The sequence below is a fragment of the Rhea pennata genome, chromosome 1 (assembly GCF_028389875.1).
Source record: "Rhea pennata isolate bPtePen1 chromosome 1, bPtePen1.pri, whole genome shotgun sequence".
NCBI lineage: Eukaryota > Metazoa > Chordata > Aves > Rheiformes > Rheidae > Rhea > Rhea pennata.
Window position 1 is genome coordinate 144282890 of NC_084663.1, and position 22379 is coordinate 144305268.

The 22379-nt window shown below is 45.1% G+C and overlaps 1 protein-coding gene across 1 annotated transcript; it reads right to left on the bottom strand.

Moving 5' to 3' along the window:
- Positions 1 to 9335: 9335 nt before the first annotated feature.
- Positions 9336 to 16373, bottom strand: LOC134140047 (regucalcin-like). Its single transcript, XM_062574892.1, has 6 exons — positions 16208 to 16373; positions 15477 to 15659; positions 13603 to 13818; positions 11894 to 12025; positions 11147 to 11301; positions 9336 to 9386 (listed from the first exon to the last, which is right to left on the bottom strand). The coding sequence occupies exons 1-6, from the start codon at positions 16371 to 16373 to the stop codon at positions 9336 to 9338; spliced, it is 903 nt and encodes a 300-aa protein (XP_062430876.1).
- Between the last annotated feature and the right edge of the window lie 6006 nt (positions 16374 to 22379).

Here is a 22379-nt window from a genome sequence, read left to right on the forward strand (position 1 = left end):
GGATGCAACCCTGTCTGACATGCTCTAGGTGACCCTACTGAGCAGGGAGGTTGGACTAGATGATCTCCGGAGGTCCCTTCCAACCTTACGGATTCTATGACTTTTGAATATCTCCAAGGAAGGAGGCTCCACAAGCTCCCTGGGCAACCTGTTCCAGTGCTCTCAACCTTTCCTCATAAGAGAGATGCTCCAGTCTTCTGATCATCTTCATAGTCCTACACTTGACTCTCTCCAGTAGTTTCACCTCTCTCTTGTATTGAGGAGCCCAGAACTGGATGCAGTATTCCAGATGTGGCCTCATCAAGGATAATTTTGGTTCAACATACCACAAGATCGTATAGCAATGCAAAAGTGCTTGGAGGCCACAATTGGCACGCAGTCATCATAAGCCAGAGCATCTGATATAGATTTTGCGCATATTTTATGCTTTTAGACTGGTCATATGCCCTCTGCAGGAAGACAGGCAATACCTGGTCCATCATAAAGCCTAGTAAGACAAAAGAAACTCAGTAGCTTTTCTAGCGTATTTAAACGATGTGTTAGATTTACTCTGGCATCAGAAAATGGCTTCATCATTAACATTGTATCTCAGGTCTCATCTCAAATATATCAACCACTTTCAAGACGCCACCATTAACATTTAAAAGCATCTTCAGTAAGAAGGGATGACAACAACAGAAGTCAGTATATCACCAGAACTCACTCTCTCCTAATCTTACCTGGTAAAAATTGTTCAGCTCATTGATAGTGATTTTTTGAATGGGGGTAGGGACTAAAAGGAGATTTGTGAGTGACAGCTTTTAAGGGGAATTGTCCTAGTCATTAGCTCATCCCCAAAATTACAATAGAAAAAGAGCAACCAACAAACCCCCACTGTTTTTGTATTCCTTTTATGGAAAGATCTTTTGTGAACATAGCAGTTTTTGATGTTCTTCCTCCTCTCCCCCCCCCCCCACCCACACACGAGCTTTTAAAGCAAATACTTAAAATAAATGAGAAGCTTATAAAAATACCCTATTTGGTTTAATTATTAGAAAAGTTATTAGCATGATAGGAAATATACCTTACAAACTATTGCTCACCTTAGGACATTCCCTTTGCATCAACAAGGAACCATACATAGAGTCTTGAAACAAATAAAGCCATTTGTTAAGGTAAACAGAAGGTTTGTTTTCTGCACTGTTGAAAAATCTCTAATAACAAATTACAGAAAATAACAACTCTTTCTCAGCAATGTCCCTCTTAATGAATCAAGGGAAAATTCCTAGGATACTGACCTCAGAACTGCCCCTACCAACTACTGATGCAGAGAACAGAGATCACCTGGACTGGATAAGTGATAAGGACACACTCAGAGCTGACTCAAGTTACTCCCACTGACGCTTGTGAAAGCAGGTGCAGAAAGGTCTCATTCGCATTTGGAGTGAGTGGGAGGAGGATGGAGCAACAGCATAAACCAGAGGAGGAAAGATGGGGTTTGCAGGGATTGTTATCTGTTTTCCTGAGCACTAATGTTTTTGCATTCCTTTTTCTCAGCAGTTACTCCCACAAGTTTCCATCACTAATCCATACCGTAGTTCCCATGTCACCAAAACTCACCATATGTTAGCAAGCTGAGGGCTCTGCTGGGGCTTTCTAACTCTGCTAAAGATTTCTTAAGCGATCCTGTCTGCGCTTCAGTTACCCAAGAGTGGAGATGATAGTGCTGATCTCTTTCTAGCTCCTCCAGGCAGATGGACTTTGCATATTCATACCATGCTCTGCCTAGCCAGGTATCAGCTGCCCTCAAAGCTCTTTAAAAAGTCCTTTATTCTATTATAATGCATGCAGTGTAAGGAACATCACATGCTTGCAGAGAGGGGTGCTAATCAAGAGAAAATAAAGTTTACATCAAATCAAGTTGAACAATGACAAGGTCCAGTCTTTCTTCACTAAGAGGACTTCCAAGCCAACCTACAGGTCTTCTCTGGAGAACAGAGCTTAGAGAAAGCCACTAAGCACCAGGGAGGCAAAAGTTAAAACTGGCACTACTTAGCATTACTATCCAAAGGCACAAGCCTATGCAACTACTCAGTGACCTCCCAGGTAAAATTTTAGCCCTTTGGTCAATGGCATGTACGTTTGAGAAAGGGGGGAAGGTCACCAAAACGTTGAGGTAAGCTTTGGTTCACCCAGCTCCCCAGATACCTGCTGTGTAGATGCATATGGAAGCCTGTGCTACCCAGCTTAGTCTCCCTCTGCAGTCAAAGGGAGTAAATAATTAAATGGTACAATTCATCAGCCTCAAGTAGACATCTAAAATCAGATCAGTTACACCCTAGAGCTGCCTGCTTCTCTCCACCACACAGTGAAGAAATTGTTGATTTCAGAGCAATAATCTTTCATCAAAGAGCACAAACAGGAGGTAGCTGGAGAAGAGTGGGAAGAGGAGGGAGCCCTGGCCCAGGCGTAGTCTGCCAGAGAGAACAAGAGCACCTAGGTGTAGCTAGTCATCTCAGGAGCGTTGCCTGCAAAGTATTTAGCATTCTTACACTGGAAGACACAATTCCCGATTCCAAACTACTCCAGGCTAGTGAAGGCAGCACTTTTCCCTAGCCAAGGGAGCACAATCAAGCTTGTCCATAGCGTTCTAGATTTACGGACAGAAGGAGTAATTTATGCTGAATCATTCAAAAAATAAACAAACAAACAAACAAAAACCACACTGCCCCTGAAATCTTTAATGAAGCAGTATCACCTCAAGCTAATACTCATGTTTCTTCTGCTCCTGTTCCCCACAGCCACATCCCAGCTCATCTGGAGCTTGCATCTCTGCTTTATATCTCCTAAGCGAAAACAAGCAGCTCCTTGAGTCTTTCTGTCTATGCACTGGAAAGATCATTGCATACCAGATTTCCAGTGTTTGTGGCTCTCTTCAACTCCCCTCACATGACCAAGTCCAAGTTGCTACAAAGGAGTGTGGGCGAGTGATGGGCCAGGAGAGAGTAGAAAGAGGGCTGAAGGGGGATTCAGGTGTGGGCAGGAAGCACAGCATAAGGCAGCACTGGCCAGAGTTAGTCTGCCCTTTCCCTGCCACATCTGGCAAGACACTCAGGAGTTGGCTGTGTACCTCAAACCCACACACAGGCCTCTACAGAAGGAGAAGAACAGGAGTAGGAAGGCCACAGAGCAGGTTTTCTAGCAGGAGTTAGTAGCACCAGTAAAAGAGAGTTTCTTGGTCCATACACAGCCTTGTTTTCTTAGAGCAAAATTAAGCACTTTCAGACTAGAGAACCCATGATGTCCAGCACCCCAATATTGCCAAATGCCCATATTCCGCCTTCCCTAATTGTATCCAGGCGCTGTGAAACACAGAGTTGGTTTTTTTTTCTCCAAGAAGACAGGAGCTGAGTAAGAAAGAGGGCCTTAAACCATCTCAAGACTTATTACCACTTATGTTTAAAGCTCACATAAGCCTTATTTTGGTGCAGGAGGAGAGCCATGCTTCAACACCAACTGTTTCTTTGGTGGGCAGCAGCTGCAACATGCAGCACAAACAAACCCAGTACGTCTTGTTTTTAAGCAACTCAAATGATCTACCATTCTGGACAAAATCAGTTCATCTACAGCTATTCCTCCCCTCAGCCATTTTTATAGGACACCCACTTACTTTCCATTTGCCTGCCCAAGGAGATGCCTCTCACTGCTGCAGCTGTTTTCCCCACGAGGCCCATCTGCTGACCAAAGTCATCCTGCAGGTCATCTGATAATGTTGTTAATAGTTCATCAGAGCAATGACTTCTCATTTTCCAAGAGTATTTTCATGTGAATAGAGGATCAAAGTTCAATGGCTCATCTTTGTGTATTACCCTCTGAAATCTTGACCCACATTGACACGGAGAGATAGCAACAAGAAGACAGCAAGGATCTGTATTCAAAGTTATATTTGTAAGAAGTCTGACACTAAGATGAATCTGTAGCATGATAGTGTCAAGGTAAAATAAACAAATTCTCCAAACCCTCCTCATCTCACCAGGGCAGCTATCTCTTTGCTCTGCCAGGGACCTGTTTACTCACAGTATGTAGCTCTAAGTGAACATTTGATTCCATAATTTTGTAATTTCATCCCCTCTCTCATTAGCAAAAAGACCACCTTTAGAAAATGAACTCTTTGAGATGAGGTAGACAATTTAACAATTAATAGATAAAAAAAAAAAAAAAAAAAAAAGATTGTTAGGAAAACGATGATGTTTCCTAACCCAGAGTGAAGAAATTGTTTTACACTGCCTTAAGTCCAAAGCACAACAGTAAAAAACAGAGGAGCAAATCCTACATCTCTATCCTTGCCAGTTCCAGGCCTGTGATAGCACATGGATGTAGCAGCAATGCCAGCACAACTATGATGTTTTAACAGCTTCATTCACCTCCTAGCTGCATTTATGAGTATTTGGAAACCCTCAGTTTGGACTAAAGAGATTTTAACAAAGAAGACAAGAAAGGGCACTACAGTTGTCTCACAAGAGCTAGGAAATACAGGGACCAAAATGTTCCCAAGTGAAGGCCTATTCCCAACATTCACAAAAGCATGTAAGAGAAAAAGAGCGTGTCCAGCCCAGTATGCATTAAGGATGATAAACACTTAGAAAAGGCAGGGTATATAGAGCCATCCCTCACAAGTCAAACCAGCTTCCTGCAGCCGCTACTACTGCTGTCGATGAGCTCTTTTGTGCTCTTCTCTCACCCCACGCTGGGGAGACACCCCATCAGCAGGTGAGCCCTGAGCAGGCAGCAGCCTCCCTGTCACCTATCTCATGGCCTGGGGCTGACCCACACCAGCCCACATACTCGGTCACCCAGTAACAATCTCGGAGTTTATCCTCACTGAGGACTATAGGTACTATTTTGTTCCCAAAATACACAAAGGCAAAAAAAAAAAAAAAAAAAAAACTGTCTTGTACCCACTTCTTCTGTGCCATCCTTCCGCACAAAGTAAAGGGCCTTTGCCTTACATGGACTAATGAGGCTAGGGAACAGCCTCACCATGATTTTTGATAAACACTACTTTTCAGGAAGCAAAGCTATAAAACAGTTCTGAAATCTGAAGAGAAGTGAACAAGCAGACTTTTGGATAAGAGAGCAAAATTCACCTTTGAACCTGTCTTTATCTTGTGAAGCCCTGCTATGATGATGGAGATCCCAGAGCACTGAAACGTTGGAGTTTGCATGTGGCAAATAAAGTATCTCTCTTTAGAGACGGGGGAGAGGAGTAGACTTACATGCCAGTGAGCCTAGCTTGCACACCTGGGGAAGCTGTAGAAAACATGTGTGAGGAACCAGAGGGCAATAAGGATTTTTCAAAAACAAATTGTTTCAAAACAATCTACTTTCCTTTTCTGACAGGCCTAGTGGATAGGCAATTTTGTAAATAATTGATTATTTTTTATTAAATGAAATGCCTACAATCACTTCCTTCTATTTTTTTAATTAAAGGTTAGGACACTTGACTTGCCTCCAAACATCCTGCTTCACATTCCTGTCCACACTGGGTAAACAGGAAATCTTGCATAATTGTCAGTTCTTTGTAGCAGTTTGGCATTGACATGGTGCCACAGGACATTTAACTCCATGGCTCTTAAGACCTGCCAGCAGCTTAATTACCACTGGAATTATGACTAAGGAAAAAAACAGCAGCCTAGTTGTTGAGCAAACATTAGAATGAGCTGAATGTTTTATTTCTTAATCAAGCTGGCTTTGCGCGGCTGTATGAACTCACCTGCCTTCCAGGGCAAGGTAGGAATGAAGCAGATTAATGGGCCAAGAGCTTTTATCCTGTTTTATCAATTATCAGGTCAAGTAGCACCGGAGCAAAGTGCTTGTTAATGACCTAAATCAATATCTAGAACAAGAACTGGAAAAGTACCTAAAGCAGGTTTTACAGTGGACTTTTAAATATGTACCCTGGAAAACCCTATTAAGTGACCAGGCATATTCACTAGTGCCTCCTGAATGAAGTTGCCTTCTTGGACCCTTAGACCTCAAATTTTTTCCTGGACTTTTCACCCAGAGGGCTCAAACATACCACTAACTCAAGGCTCTGAAGAGGGGAATTTGGAAGGGCCAGATTCCTCAGAGAGAGACCCTGAAATATCTAATCTGGTAAATGATGAATATCATTGGCCTCTTTGTAACATCACAAAACATCAGCATTAAGGATCTGAAAACGTATTGTGTTGTCTGTCTTTCTAGGTGATAAAAAGACACCAATTCAATGCAAAGGCTAGATTTCACTGGAAATCTACATGTCTTAATAGTGAAAGCAAGCCTTTTCCTAGAAAATAACTGGAGAAATACAAATGAAAAGACAGATTAAAAAGGAAATGATTTAATACAGAGTTGTTGCATGTGTACTAGGTTTTCCTGAAAAAAGCTTCTGGAGCTTCTCCTGCGGTTAGGCAGATCCACTAAGATTTAGACCCTCCAGTGGGGCAGAGCCTGCTGCCCTAGCTCGGCCTGGAAGAATTTGAATGGTTCAATGGATCCAGCATTATTTAAATAGCTTTAAAAAATACATTTGACTGTGTGTTTTCTGTGCCTCTGAGGTACAACTAGCTCCTAGTCACAAGGAAATGAGCTGAAAGTCATGGAGTTGTAGGAGTCAAAGATAGTCTTGTTTGGGTGCAAGTTTGCATAAAGCCATCTGGTGTCAGGAAGCATCAAGAGACCCCACCATGGCACTGGCTGTTTTTACACAGGCTCATCCACCAGCATTATCCAAAGTGCGTTTCACCTCCTCCTGTGCAAGATGCTATTGCTGGCCTGCTGTGGCTCTACCAGTGCTTCCCTTGCAATAACTGAGGAAATGAATGGACGTGGGGACATTCAGCAGTACGAGCCACAGAGATCCTGTGACGTTCATGGAAGGGTTGTGAAATGAGTTCACGAAATAAAAACAAAAAATAATTGTAAAAAACATTCTAAAATGCTTAATGGCTACCCAGCCACATGCTTTCTTAGTGATCACCTTGTTGACACGTTAGCACTGCCAGAACTGAGGCTGTGTTTCTAGGAGTGCACAGAGAGAGATGGCTGACAGTCTGTGACCAGGAGTGGCTGCAACATGACACTCGGGAATAGAAGTGGAATAAGAAATAAGACCAAATTGCTAATTATGTGCCGTTCATCTAGGCCCAGCTCAGGACTGTCTTCATAAATGGCATGGGCTGCACCCTCATTCCTCTTTCACTCCCCCCGGCAGACCATGCAGTAGAAACAGAGGCAAAAGGCAAGCGACTTCACTTCCATCACTTATCTCCTCGGTCTTGACAGGGTTTGGACTGGATCCAGCTCACTGCAGATATGCTGAGGCCTTTTAAAAAAGCCCATACTGAAGAGTCCCCTCAACAGTCCCCTGGCTCCTGGCAGATGCTGTTAGAATAGGAATCAAGAGCCGAATACCAAAGAAAAAATATCTGACAAATATTGGCGGATGCAGTCTGACTCCCAAGACTCCTGATGCCACCTTTTGCACTCTATCACCTTCCACTGTGGGACAGGATCAATAACACCAGGTTTACTTCAGAAAAAAGACTCCAAAATCTGCCCCTGAACAATTTCTGCTTTAATTTTAAGATATTTATTTTTTAAGAATAAACCCCTTTTAAATCATGACGACCTATATTAATATTTTGGATGGCTGTTAGGATTTACTGTAGTTGTTTAAGTAACTTCAGGGGAAACAATAGCCAAGCAGTATCTGTTTCTGACTGAAGTCTTAAAAAAGTCAGCCTACCAAATTGCCAGAAGTCACTAGGTAAGCACCTGGACTTAGAGTTTGTGAAAGTGCCCCAGTCAGCTTTTGGCTTCATCAAACTGACATCATCTTCATCTCTTCATGAAGTTGGAATTTTCTTCATTTCAGTTTGTCTAGATTGGCTTTGGTTGACTGAACAAGAAGTCAATGGAGAATTCAGCCTCCAGCAGGAAACTAGTCCAAACTAGGTGAAAAGTCTGCAGTCTTCTAGTTGAAAAATTTGGAAGGAAGACTATCCGTAATTCTGCCTCTGTTTGATAAACCATTTTTTAAATGCAAAATTTGCTTTTCCCTTGTGTATATAGCATATCTAACAGTTTTATTTAATTCTTAATCCTTTCAAATGCTGCATTCTTCTGCATTTTTTAGTGTAATCCTAATTTCCATCTAAGAAGCACGGTTACGATGAGCAAATTCTGAGAGGACAGTCTTAGCTTTGGTGTAGACAGTAGCACGTACAGTTTGGCAAAGAGCAAAAAAGGCAAGAAACCAAAGCAGCCATCTCAGAGAGGAAAGATGAGGTGAGGGTAATGCAGCAAGAAACCTGAGCAGATACATGCAGCACTGAAGGCAGGGACAAGGACTTTAAACTTGCTACTGAGTGATATGGACCACAAAGAAGATGATTGACAAAAAGTGAGATTACTTTATACTGGACAGAGAAACTTAGGGAGAAAAGCACAGAAGAGAAAGGCAGCAAAAAGAAAACATAAATGGGAAAAGTGAAAAGGAGGAAAAGACTTAACTAGAGAGGAAGAGAGAAGCCACATGTGCAATTAGAAGGTACGGAAACCAAAAGAAAGTACAGGCATCTGTGTGCAAATATGTCCTCTGACAGGAAGACTGTATGGAGCATCAGGTTTCAGTATCAAAGGACATCCTGGTAGCTCATAGACTGTTTGTGCTCTGAGTGTATGTGGTTATTCAGTATTTTCATGGAAATATCTGGATGTAAAAAAAATACTTATAAACACATTTTAAATATGGTTGCATAATTTATTTTCAACTGCATAAGCGAAGTCCTAAAGACAAGGCAGAAGAATTCAAGACAAAGCAAATGGAAACAGGCTATAAAGGGTCTAAAAATTAAGTCTGAATACTACAAAGAAGTCTGATCCATAGTAAAGGAGCAGTCTAGTTCAAGTCATCACTCTGAAACTGTTTATTAAAATCTGGCATACTGTTGCTGTTCCATCACTGCAACATGAAAAAACAAAGCAAGAGTCAAACTCCGCTTCTGGAACCACAGAGATATGAAAATGCAGAGCTGGTCATCAGCACAACAAACTAAGCTGGAGTTTAAGGAGATTTGGATAAATTCACAACAGATGTCAGGAGGTAACACATAAGCTTTGCCTCTCTAGCCCATCGTATCATACCACAGACCCAAAGAAGAAATATCTTCAATTCCAAACATGCAAGTTCTCAGATGATACAGATTTAACAATCCTCATGCAGATAAATTCTGTAATTCATTGGACTTTCCCTTGTCATAATTACTCCAACAAGACACAAGCATTTCTTGTTTGTCATTTAGCGTCAATATTCAAGCAGCATAGAAATTCTGTGGAATCCCTTTCACACCCAGGCCTGTTATCTGTTTAAAGAATAAAAGAAAGGAAGAAGATAAATTTCTGACTGGTTAAATGGAAACATCCATCCATCCATACATCCATGGAAACAACAAACATCATAGCATCCAACCCCTACATCTGCTTCAAGAAAAGCCCCCAACGAATCATTACCTGACATACTTCAGAGCAAAGAGTACTCAGATGTTATAGTGACTGGCAACAACACAAAGCACTAAGGTTAATCTTTAAGATCATCAAACATCAGTCAACAATTTTGCTAATTCACCCACTTTCTGTGGCCCTTACATATGGTTCTTATCTCCGTATTAGCAAGACAAGTCATGTTAACCTTTAATGTACTTTGCCCATGCAATACAAATGTGAGTTTTGAAAATAGCAGCTCCCTTTTATAACAGGAGAATTGAGGAACAGAAGTAAAAAAGGCAAGATTCCTAATGACGTTCTTGCATTAGGAAGATTGTTGCCAGTAGATCAAGGGAGGTGATCCTGCCCCTCTACTCAGCCCTGGGGAGGCCTCATCTCGAGTACTGTGTCCAGTTCTGGGCTCCCCAGGACAACAGAGACATGGAGCTACCGGGGAGAGTCCAGCGTAGGGCTACGAAGATGGTCAGAGGGCTGGAGCATCTGCCTTATGAGGAACAGCTGCGAGAGCTGGGCCTGTTCAGCCTGGGGCAGAGAAGACTGAGGGGGGATCTGATCAATGTGTACAAGTACCTGAAGGGAGGGTGTCAAGGAGACGGGGACAAACTCTTTTCAGTTGTCCCAGGTGACAGGACAAGAGGCAATGGGCAGAAACTGAAGCACAGGAAGTTCCGCCTGAATGTGAGGGGGGGGGGTTTCTTCCCCGTGAGAGTGATGGAGCCCTGGACCAGGTTGCCCAGAGAGGTTGTGGAGTCTCCTTCTCTGGAGATATTCAAAGCCTGCCTGGATGCAACCCTGTATGACATGCCCTAGGTGACAGTGTTTGTGCAGGGAGGTTGGACTAGATGATCTCCAGAGGTCCCTTCCAACCTTACCCATTCTGCGATTCTGTGATTCTGGTATTTAATTCTCATGTGAGCTCCTAAATTCTGCTGATTCAAGAATCTATTGGTTCTTGGCTACAGGAAATCTGTTCCAAGCACTGCTTTGGATTAGAAAGTCCCAGTTCCCAAATTAGATCCTCAGGTGCCTGCTGGATCATGCCTTTATCCTATTTCCAAACTAATATTAATGTTTTTGGTTTTTTCCTTTTCCCCTCATTTACAACCTTTCCCTTTCACGGTATGGTCACCTCTGAGGGACTGCTACTAATTATCTTTTCAGAACTCCTGGTGTGCCTTTCACTAATGCACTAGAAGAGAAAATCAAATAACCAAGGAAGAAGCACATTTCGAATTCAAGAGCCTTAGACAAAAATGTGATTAGTAATTACTTAAAATATATCATCCACTTTTAATAGTAGATTTTAACTTTTTAAAAAAAATCCAAGCAAGAAATTCCTTGCAAAGTTTCACCCTGGTGAACTTAAATATCTGATTTTTAGAAAAGACAGTCTCTGCTGTAAACCCTTAGATATTCTGGCACAATTAAGAAATGAAAATCAAGGGAGTGAAATTTCCAAAACTGATAAAAGCATACTAAGAAACAGGAAATTTTTTAGATGTATTAAGGAATACATCAGGAAGGGCATGGCGGATGCAGAACCACCAGTCGCATGCCTCGCTCTCAGAGTGCGAAGCTTGGCAGATCTGATCTGTAGAAAGAAAGAAGATCTGGTCACCTTGAAAATCTCTCCTGCCTGAGGTTCTTTTGCTAAAGCCATCTCGTCCAGCCCATCATATGCAGAAGTCACATACATTTCTGAATAGTCTTTTCCACCAAAGCAGCAAGAGGTGATCCTGGAGGTAGGCAGCGTCACAGTTTGAATTCTTTGTCCTGGGAAAAATATATAATTGTTTCATAATTTCTATTTTCTAGGAAGCATATAAATATTAATTCACTATTAATGAATGCGGTACAGGTGTGACATTTACACAGAGCACGAAGAAGGTATTTTCCTTTCGGACAGGGGCTATATCCAAAAGGTCAGCTTAAGGGGAAGTGAAAAACTTCCATTTGCTTCATGCCTAATTATTTTTCAGCCCCTCTCCCATAACCAGGAGGCCTGGCGATAGAAGACGCCTGCTTATCTTACCCTCACGGGCAGCCCTCCTGGCGGCCTCCCCTGCACCCTGCTGCTCCGCGACACCTAACTTAAACCAAACCACTGGTGCTCTCCTCGCGCATCACCCCCGAGGCGGGCACGGCCCACGTGCCCAGCGCGGCTGCGGAGGCCGTTTCTTGGGGAAACGCAGTCCCCGAGCACCACTAACGTTCCTCTCGAGCAGGTAGGGTAAAACCCTCGACTCTCCTGCTTCGTTTTGCCGACTCGCGGTTTGCACGATGCAAACCGAAAACGTTTCAAAACCGGCAACCGAACAGGCTCGCCGCCAGCAGGACGAGCGCGCCCGGCCGGCGGAGGCCTTACCCGTGCCTGGGTCTAGGCGGATCACCCTCCCGCCGTCAATGCAGGCCACCCAGAGCTTCCCCTCCGCGTCAACGCACATCCCGTCAGGCATGCGCTCCTCCTCCTCCAGCCGGTACACAAGCTTCGGGCAGGCTGCAGGGAGAATCGCGAAGCCGGGGTTACGCGAGCCAGCAGCGCTTCTCTACCAGATCCCAGGCTAACGTCTTCCACGCGCGTGCAAGCGGCCGCGTTCGTTTGCTACGAAGAAGACGCGCCGCAAGATGTGTGTTACGAGCGCGCTTGGCGGATAACTGCTAAAAGCATAATTTAGGCTGGCAGGCACAAGCCCCCAGTGGAGCCGTTGTGGTTTGAGATCGTACTGAATTAGGACACTTATTATTTTATCAAGGGGAGAGAACAAAATGCCTCTGTCCCTGTCCTTAACCTGCGAGCTGCATGCCATACCATGACTGCCACGAGCCCAATAACTTTTGCTAGGCTCAAGGCAGCCTGGATGTCTCCTTATGAGCAATAAATCACAGAAATAATGAGTCCAATTTAAATGATGGCAATAAATAATCTCTCCCGGGTGAGGATCAAGAACTTTATTTATTTTAATGGCCAATATAGCTACTGGTTTTAATTAGGCCTGGACACGAGCAGTTAGAAGTCTAATTGCGATGCAGAAAATAGTTCTTTCGAGGCTGGTGGGTCCACATGTATGCAGCCCACGGAGCTGTGCCCGTGGGCACACTGCTGCCTGCTCAGGCCTCAGTGCAATATTGTCAATATACCATTCTAAAACAAATACTCACCAGCATAAAACCAAGCCTGGGAAAACTCAAGCTCGTTGTAGTATTTATTTGGGAGAAAAGGAAATTACCTTCAATCTTCTTTATAAATCTTATGTCTTAAAAATCTATAGAAATAGACCGCAGAGGAAACGGAATTCTAACTGAGTAATTGTAATTAATTTGTGTGATTTTCACTTATGATCACACAAACTTAACACTGAGTGGAATACTAAGGGAGTGAGTTCAGTCATTTAAATGCCCATGAATGTGATATTTGTCTCAGATGAATTTTTGCCTTCAAGACAGATGGATATCACAGAAAAAAAATCTCATGGAGTTTTGAAATAAACTTACATTCGTTTTGTTTACACTTCTATTTCCTTTTTGCAAATGCTATAATTATTCTTTCTTTTTCCCCCAGAAAGTGAATTTAAGTGAAAACTGCCAAATAGCTGCAGACGATTTAACTTCAGAGTTGAGAAAACTCAGTCACAGTGGTAACTTGATTTTTTAATATACTTCTGCGACATACTTGCATATGCCTTCTGTATCAGTATATATGCAGCTGGTAGAGTCAAAGTGCTCCAGTAGATGGCACTCGAGAATAAACAGCACCTTGTAAGCTAATGTTCTGGTTCTGCAGTACCAAGGGCTTCCTTCCTGTAACTCCTTAGACAGGTCCTCACCTCTCTTCGGGTGTAAGTGCTTGCATTTTATATTTTCACACTACAAAATGCGAAAAGATTGTTCGCCAAGCGCATCTGCATTATAGCTAAATTTGAGAAAAATCACAATCAGCCTGCTAGTAAACTGTAGATAGAAGAAAACATGAAATCTATCAATCAAATGAATCAATCATGAGCCCTTACACAACCAGGTCTTCTGCAGCAAGAGAAATAGTATTGCTTATCACAAAATTTTGAAAAGCATTTGTACCAATCTTGCCAGTGTGCACATCATAGCTGAAGGCGTGCACGGCGTATGTCAGGCTGTCAATGTGAAAGAAGGTCCTGTGATCCAGGGACCAGTCTAGACCGTTGGAGATGTCCACCTGGTCCAACTGTTTCACCACAGAGTAGTCAGGGTAAAGGGTGTAGAGAGCCCCTTGCCTCCTCGCTCGCACCCCGGGTGCTGTCTCCTCAGCCATCGTACCTGAAACAAAAAGGGGAGCATTGGTCAGAAAGGAGAAGCTTGTTCCTTGTGCTTGATCCAAAACCTCCTCTAAGTTTGAGCAAAAAGTCCTAACACATTTTAAGCTTTTTATTACTCATTCAACATTGAACACCCTCAGCATACATTGCCTGGGCTGCCTAAAAAAGGGGGAATGACAGCTCCATCCCAAAGTACTGCGCAGTGATGAGAGGGCTGTCACAACGACGGAGAGGTGGTAGAAACGGGTCCTGAGAGGTCCTGAATACCGAAGGATAGCAAAGGCCCCATGGGAAAGAGCAGGAAGGTGGAAGAGGAGAAAAATCCCCTTGATGGTGAGGAAGGGGTGAGGTGCTGTCAGAGTGATCACATGAAAAAAAAGGGAGAAAGTCAGGAGGAGCTATCTTCTGCAGGAGTCATCCTGGCCCCAAAAGGCTGAGTTTCTGCATTTTGGTGAGGTTTCAGTTACAGATGCCAACGACAACACACCAAGGATGGCGGTTTTACTCATAGCCCCCAACAAGACAAAGCAGCGATGCAGGCACATGCCAAACGCTCCGTCTTTTTGCCACTTTTATATTTTACTGTTTAAATGGGCTGAGGCCTTAAAACGCAGGTTCTGTAAGTAAGTCACACAGTTATCTCAGAGCCAAGTAAAGAATAACCGAAGAGAGAGATTTTTTTGAATTAATTTGTGCCTCTCTGTTATGTTCTTTATTTAATTTTTGATTCTCTCTGCTCTGAAAATGACAGAGCTCTGCAATGACGTGTTTACATTTTCCTTCAACAGTGAGGAACTGTTTCTGTTGGCCTCTCTTTTTAGAAGAGCTCCTGAGCTTGCTTTACCTCATTTGGCCAAAACTGCGGTCCAGGTTGTTCATTCGTTATGCACAGCTAGAAACAAGCGTGCAAAACAGTTTTTCTCCAACTTCTCCCTTACTCTTCCTCTTAACTCTAGCAACACATCTAGCATAACCATGAGTCAAATAGTTTTGGCAAACTTGAAATCAGAGGAAAAGGTTGGCTGGCAGGACATATAAAGATCCAACTCTGGAGCCATCTTCACTCACGTCAGTTGCTTTCTGCTTCACGTGCAGATTGCTGTGCTTGGGTCGTAATTTTATGGGAGAAAAGATAGCAGATGGGGGGAGGTCCTGGCTGCATTGAAATTGATGGAAAACGTCCCACTTGCCTTCAAGAGGCCAAGGCTTTCTCCCAGCACCTGTTTCCCACAGCCCGATGAGCAGGGCTGCATGGGAATCAGGCAAGCCACCGGGTGAATTCTCCTCCGGAAGCTACGTCCTCCTCTGCACCTCCAGAAACCTTCCCACCTGTGTGCTCCCTTCACTGGCTTTCGTGTCCCACATAGGTAAACTTCTGAAAAACAAGGTCAGTCCAGTAACAGCAGAGCCCTCTTGTCAGACAGCCACGACTGACAGCCTCTGTCCTCATTTAGATCAAAGGATTAAGGACTACTTCTCCTCCTCCATCAGGTGATCAGGGACTTCAGCAGTAATTGCAAAGAGAATTAATTCACAAGGCTGCTCACGTCGCTGCAGTGGCTGTCACGGGGAACCCGACAGAGGAGCTGAGAGTCAGGAATAAAACACACCATGATTAGTTCTTCTTTTCTTCAGGAGAAATTTCTGCCAGGAACTTACCAGCAAAAAACCTCCCCTTTGGATCCACTTTCCCATCATTGAATCTGTTGTTGGGTTTATCCTGCTCAAGCTCAAGGAGAGTGGTGACTGACTGGGTGTCCCAGTCCAGAAAGGCGAACCTGGTTCCCAGGGCCATGATGTAGCCCCCGTGCCGGCGCAGCGCCACCGAGCCCACACGAGCATCTGCAGGCAAGAGAGAGTGGGAAATGGCAGGGAATTACAGGGCCATCGGTCAGCCGTACCCTCCCCACAGCACCGAGTGTATCAGAGCTTGATCAGGGGATGCCTGACCCAGGAACAGCTGATGTGATGCTAAGAGAGCAAAGGTAACATTTTTCAAAACTGTCACCTCTGTAGCATCCCCCTCCACCGAGGTCATCAGCACATCTATATGCTCTTCACGCCTTCCCAGCTCCCAGACAGACACACCTATAAGGACCGTAGCTTTTCCCCCGCAAACGGCAGGAGAACAACACGCCTCCCTGTTGGGCTTAGCAAAAGCCATGTACACATGTACCTCCACGCTTGCCCACAGTCCTTCTCCAGTCGGTCAGCTTGGGCCACGCCGTACTCAGCAATACGTTGCGGGAGGACAGGGCATGTGGCTCAGCGGAAAGTAAAGGAAACTGCGATGTTCTCATAGCAGGAGAGGCAGACCAGGAAGGATGCAGGGAAGGGTCCCGAGGTAAAGCAGTGAATGTGTTTACAGACTTGGTAGTGGACTCGCTTACCCACGGAGACGCTCTGCACTTCGTTGGTGGCAGCGTTCCAGCGGCAAACTTTCTGCGAGTGAATATCTACATACACGAGTGCATTTTCCCGTTCTTCCCAGACCGGGCACTCTCCCATCCTGTTCTTCTCCTTCACAACAGATTCAATTTTAATGGAGGAGGACATGGTCTGAAGGGAAAAGAGTAAATAATTTATCTAATATAAGCCTCTTGTATGGATTTTCGTAGCTACAATGCTTAGAAGTGGAATCTAAAAACAGCAAAGCCCCCCCAGATCCCACACAACACAGTAACTCAGCAGGTTCCTCTGATTTTTCCAAGGCTTCTGGTTTTGTCTTATCTGAGCACTTCTCAGCCTGGAACTGAGCTTGAAGAACTGAGTCTTCTATTTAGAAAATCATCCCTGGATGAGAAACACAAGTAAAAGCTCAAGAGAAAATAATAAAATTTATAGCTCACATTTTTTTTCCAAGTACTTTTCTGATGTTTACTCAATTTCCCTCCCTCAGCATCAGTGTTTCTGTGAAGTTGCCGTGCTTTCTCTTTAACAGGCCGCCTAGCGATGCAGTCACACTTGTATTTGCTTATATATATATTTATATTTGGACCTTGTTTTGTGTTTTTTTGCCCTGCTGTCTAAAAATACCGTGCGTGTTGTGGAACACGGGTGTCCAGGTATTCCAGCTGCTGGGGGCTTATGTGAGAGATTCATTCCTGAGCAGGTCAGCATCAGCGAGAACTGCAGGGAAGCTGCTTCCTTCTGTGATGGGTGTCCAAGAGCTGAGCCAAGAGGCACCGCAATGGGGGACTAGGGAAAACGCTGGGGCGAAAGGCATGGCAGGAGGCAAGCCGCTTCCCATCAGTGGGGTCAGTCCCAAGATTGCCGAGCTGGGCATGGGGCACCCACCTGCAGGCAAGGTGACCCAGCCTGGAGTTGTGACTGAACCAGCAGCTGGGGAACGATTCCCTAGGAAAAAGACCAGCTTTCTTCCAAACTGGGAGGAGGCACCAGTGGGCAGAAGCTGGTCTTAGATGGGTTGAAAGTCTTGTTGCAGAAAAACAAGATTCTGCCTTGTTTACATATATTTATTAACTTACCCCGGAAGAAAGCACATACGCCCAGGTAATACCGACTGCAATTTGTCGGTACCAAAGAGCCATCTAAGCCGCTGCAAACCAAATATTTGTTCCCACATCAAGTCGATGTAAATACGCAAATGCCAGGGAATAGGCCTGCCTTTGAAACCCGGCGCTTTGTTTCCACTCCAAGCTTTTCATGTCCGTCGGCCCCAGCCAATTTCTGCGGCAATGGCTGGAGCAGTCTAGTGAATTTTACTGGGTGCCGTGCAGGAGGCTGTAATTACATGATCGGCTGGCTTCGGGGGCAAAGCTGCTCCTGCGTTTCCCATGCTGGGCACCTGCTCCCACCTGGCTGCCTTCGTGGTGGCCCTGCTCACCCACAGCCCGGGCAGCAGTGGGCCCCATGAAGAGGACGTTGGCTCCATACACCTGCAGACAGGACCTGCTTCCACCAGCCCCGGTGCCCAAGCACTGTGTAAATACCTCTTCGGACTTCTTCCCTGGTGGTACCACTCAAAATAGTGCCTGGCATGGCCAGGTCTCCCTGAGGTACAAGTTTGCTGGAGAACCATTTTTGGCAGCTCCCTGAGCCCCGACTAGAGCAAATAGCCAGCTTTCAGTCCCGTCGGCTATTCCAATTCAAACGAAGAGCCAGTGCTGCTTTCTTCTACAAAAAGCATATGCAAACACCCTATTCCTGTGCTCTAACTCCCATCCCTCGGACGCAAGAAGACTCAGATCAGAGGCAGGTTCCCTGGTGGCATTTCAAGGCTGCTTTCCAAACAGCACTTGAGCCAAAGAAAAAAATAAAAGAAAGAAAAAAAAAAACACTCTTGCCATCTCTCTGGCACATATCACCAGGTTGTTTTCTTGGCATTCAGCTGCTGTCTGACTTGCGCCCCCCCCCCCCAGCACCTCCTCACGCAGTACCCGACCCTACATGTTTGCAGCCTGTAACAATATCCCTCCAGTTTACTCTTTTAATATGGGCATCGTTCCTTAGGGGGTGAGCTGGGGATAAGGTTTACCTCACGGACGATTAACTGGCACGAATATGCTTCGATGTAAGTGGGAAGAGTCAATAATCGAGGTGAGGGAGAAAGGCAGCACTCAGGGACCGGGTATCCTTCTCACTTTCTGGGTCCCAGGGCACGCGTAACAAGGAGTCACCCAGTTGAGGGGAGGTCCAAACAACTGGTTTACCAATTATACCCCTTCCCACCAAATAAACGATGTCAAAGGAACATTGCTGAGGATGCAAAGTCAAGCATTCTGGCTAAGAAATGATTTTATACACTGGCATTTTTTTGCATGATTGCCCCTTTGACTGCATTACAGTAGCAAATAAACAAGGCACTGTTTGCACTGGCCCGGGATTGTCCATGTAGTTATTTTTTCGGTGTGTTTTTCTGATCTGGTCTGTAGGCACGTGCCAGGTCACGCTCTCCCCAGTGATACTGGGGCCGGGAACGGGATACGGCGAGATCTCCAGCAGCAGAGTTTGGGCTTTACTAACATAAATGCAGCCATTTATATGCCCCCCTCCAGCCACGAGAGCTCAGCACACCTCTACATCAGCGTGGTTGTACTCAGCTCAGCTCTGGTGGCAGCTGTCACTTGGCTGCGAGACGCCAGGCAGCGACCTGCTGCTGCACAAGATAACGCAGGCAGGCAGCACCAGGCCCAGGCTAAATAAGGGTATATGGACCCAGAAAAATTAACCTCTTAAAATCTGTTGAGCAGAACTTGAGCTGCAAGAATGAGTTTTTATCTTTTGCGTCATATAGCTGCAGTATCTGTGACCGGATGCTCGGAGCTCAATGCTGACTTCATTGCACTGTTGAACCATGAGCTGGAAAACACTGAGCCACTCGTGCACCTCTAAGAAGACTGATTTCAGCAATGAGATCAGCACTAACTCCTACTCCAGCAGAGGCAGAAAGTTGCCAAATCTCCATGAGCCAGAGCGTAATTGTTTCATTGACCGTTTTATTGCTTCATTTGGTTCATATTAAACCTTTCTGTTCCCACCATCTCCCGTTTCATTTACTGCCCATTCTTCAGCTTCTGTAAGAACAAGGCGAAGGCTCTGCAGATAAGTGGCTACAAAACACTGATTCACAGAGCCATCCTGTGCACAGAGGAATATGCACTCAAGTAATTAACAACTGTTTTATAATGCGCTGGCAGGAGAGGAACGAACCTGGGTTGCACCCACTGCCATTTTTACTCCTTTCTGGAGCTGGGCTGCTTGAATACCCTTTTAAAGGACTTTTAGCTTTGCCTTCTTAAAGACATACTGGAAAAAACATGCAAATCTCAAAAACACGCCATCTCCTCCCCGAGACACAGAGGTATAGGTTGAAGCTCTCCATGGACAGAAGTGCCGCACTGTCCTGAGTGCTGCTGCCGCTGCACCAGGATGCCCCAACACGGGTACTGCTGCCCAAGGCAAGTGCTCCTGCGGAGGCCCTAGGGCCAGGCCCTTGGTGATGCATGATGCCGAGGGCCACAGTGCAGATCTATGGGATCCCTGACCCCAATAAATTGTAACAGGAGTTTCATCAAACTGCTAAATGCTTCAGGCTGCACCCTTCACAGATGACTGATGCGACCTAATAGCTCATTGCCTTTGTGAGGCCTCCTACTCCCCCTTTTTCTCCCTTCTGCTCTGGTCCAGGGTGACCTCTCTGGGCCAGGTGCTGGCATTTCCCCAAAGAGCCCTGTACCAATTCAACTCACTGATCTGGCAATTTTTTCTCCCCTCTGGGGAGACAGATACTTGCTGATGCCTTCAAGGGGTGAGGAGAGGGGCCCCATTCCCAGCCCACCCTTCCCTCATACCCAGGCTCATGTACACCATCTTTGCACCAGTGCGGTTGTCCCGTTGGGGTTAACACTCCTCCCCATACAAACGCTCCCCTTCAGTGCCATCACTGTCAAGACAGTAGCTCCTCCTGCCTCCCATCCCTGTATCATCTCTGGTCGCCAGCACCCCTGGTCCAGCTCCTCACCCCGGCTGCCTCTGTGCTTCCTTCTCATTGCCTCCTGGGCTCAGGCCATCTCCCAGCAACACAGGACCCGACCCAGGTCCCCCATGAGCCCCCCACACCATGGATGACTGCCATGTCCCGCAGAGCCTCAGTGTTCACCTTTCCCAGCTGCATGCCCGACTTTACTCCCCCCACCAAAATAGTTCCCATATTTTTCCTCTAGCTGCATTCCTTTTTTTTTTTTTTCTTTTTTCTTTTTCTTCTTTTTTTTTAAGGCACTGAATGTTTGGCCTCAAAATTCCTTCCTGTTCTTCAGAGAAGAGCAACCAAAATGGGAGGCTTGTGCCTTTGTGGCTGGGTTTTCACTATTTTCTACAAGCATCCGAAAAGTGACTCTTAACAGGAAGGGTCACGCAACCTTAACAGGCATCTACCCATCACAGCACTTGTGGCCCACTGACTTGTGGCACAGAAAAGCCAGTGAGTGCCCAGAAAGCATCTCCAGGGTGCAGCCCCACTGCCCCAGCACCTGCTTCCAGCCCCCTGCTCCCTCCACCCCCTTCATCCTCACCATCCCTGCCAGCACCACGCTCCTCCCCAAAGCTGCCAAGGGCAGGTCTGAAGAAGACAACATCTCATTGGGAAAGGATAAACTGCCCCCAGAATTTTTGCTCAGGACATCCAGGGTTCACCCCTTCCAAAGCATCCTTCTGTCTGGCATCTTTCTGTACAGCACCTTGTGCTCTGCTTGCCATGGCACTAACGGACCAGAGATAAATGTGCAGGGGAAAAAGGTAGCAATTCCAAGCAGAAAGCAGCAACTACTGCCATATTCTCCCTAAGTGAAACACACCAGGATAAAAATATCATGCTCACCTTGCGTACATCCTCACTACAAAATTATGTTGATATTTTTGTCTCCTGGAACCAGGCTTAAATCCCTTGCAGAGAATATGTGGCTAAGAGGTATCACCACAATGTTTTCCAAGATAAACAGCTTAAAGTCATCAGAATTCTGAGACTGGAAGAAATATTTCCTATTAGGAATGAAAGTCTAATGGAAACTCTCTCTCTCTTTTAGGAATGAAAGTCTAATGGAAACTCTCTCTCTCTCTTTTTTTTTTTTTAAGAAAGTCTTTCTGGTAGTTATTTGACAACAGCCTTTCTAGTCTTTAATATAGATTGCTTTTTAAAATGATCTTAGCAAAAACTGATAATTCCAGTACTCATAAGACACAGGTAAAATTGCCCTTAGTGTTTCTTTACTGTTGCTCTCTCCCATGCAAGCACACATTATTTTATTTTTAATTTCAAGCCGAAGCTTTGAATAAGGCAAGCAGTTAGCGCTTTAAAGTGTGTTCAGTGAAGCAAGTCTCTCTAAACCAAGGAATTTTAAGAACAATTTTACCTCAGTCCAATTGATTAATATTTATATCAAGCTGTAGGGCACCCGTGCAAAACCCTGCAGTTAATCACAACAACACACCTGCTGAAAAAAATATTGCAAGACCTGGGCTGATGTCTCTTTTCCACTGCTGGTCCGATGAAACTGGCTGCAGTTTTCAGCGATGATTAAAATGTGCAATAGCTGATGTTATCTGCACTGAGCAGGTAACCTTTCACGTTTTCTATTCAGTCAGCAGTCACATGAAGGATGAGGCATGAACCAAACCCCTTCTAAATGGTCTGCTTTGTAGTGCCAGCAGCAGAACATGTGATATGGAAAAATCCTTGCTCAGTATTTTTCTCATGTCATAAGAGCAGAAGAGACCTGAGACATTGCACCACTCATTTGCCCCAAGGGCTAGCCCAAACTTCTCAAATTTAGGAGCAAATGAACATCTAGGATGACATAAACGTTGAAGGAGGTTAATAAAAAACGACGGGAGGGGGGTTGCGCAGGACAAGTCATTTTGAATGATAAGGAAAAATATTCATGCGATTAAGACGCATTACCATCGTTAAGACTTGGCTTCTATTGCTCCGCGTGGCACAGCCTTCTGGTGCTCAGCCACCTGCTCTGCTCGCCTCTGCTCTGCAAAGCCCGCTCCCGGCCGGGCGAGAGCGGCGAGGCTGCGCCGAGCGGCTGCAGAGCGTGC

What these genes read in the sequence shown, in the direction of transcription:
- LOC134140047 (XM_062574892.1), bottom strand. Translation starts at nt 16,373, where the DNA reads ATGTCCTCCTCCATTAAAATTGAATCTGTTGTGAAGGAGAAGAACAGG. An exon ending in AAAGGGGAGGTTTTTTGCTG is followed by an intron (nt 13,819 to 15,476) that starts GTAAGTTCCTGG and finishes TTTTTGTTTCAG; the next exon opens with GTACGATGGCTGAGGAGACA. An exon ending in TGTGCACACTGGCAAGATTG is followed by an intron (nt 12,026 to 13,602) that starts GTACAAATGCTT and finishes TTCTCCCTGCAG; the next exon opens with CCTGCCCGAAGCTTGTGTAC.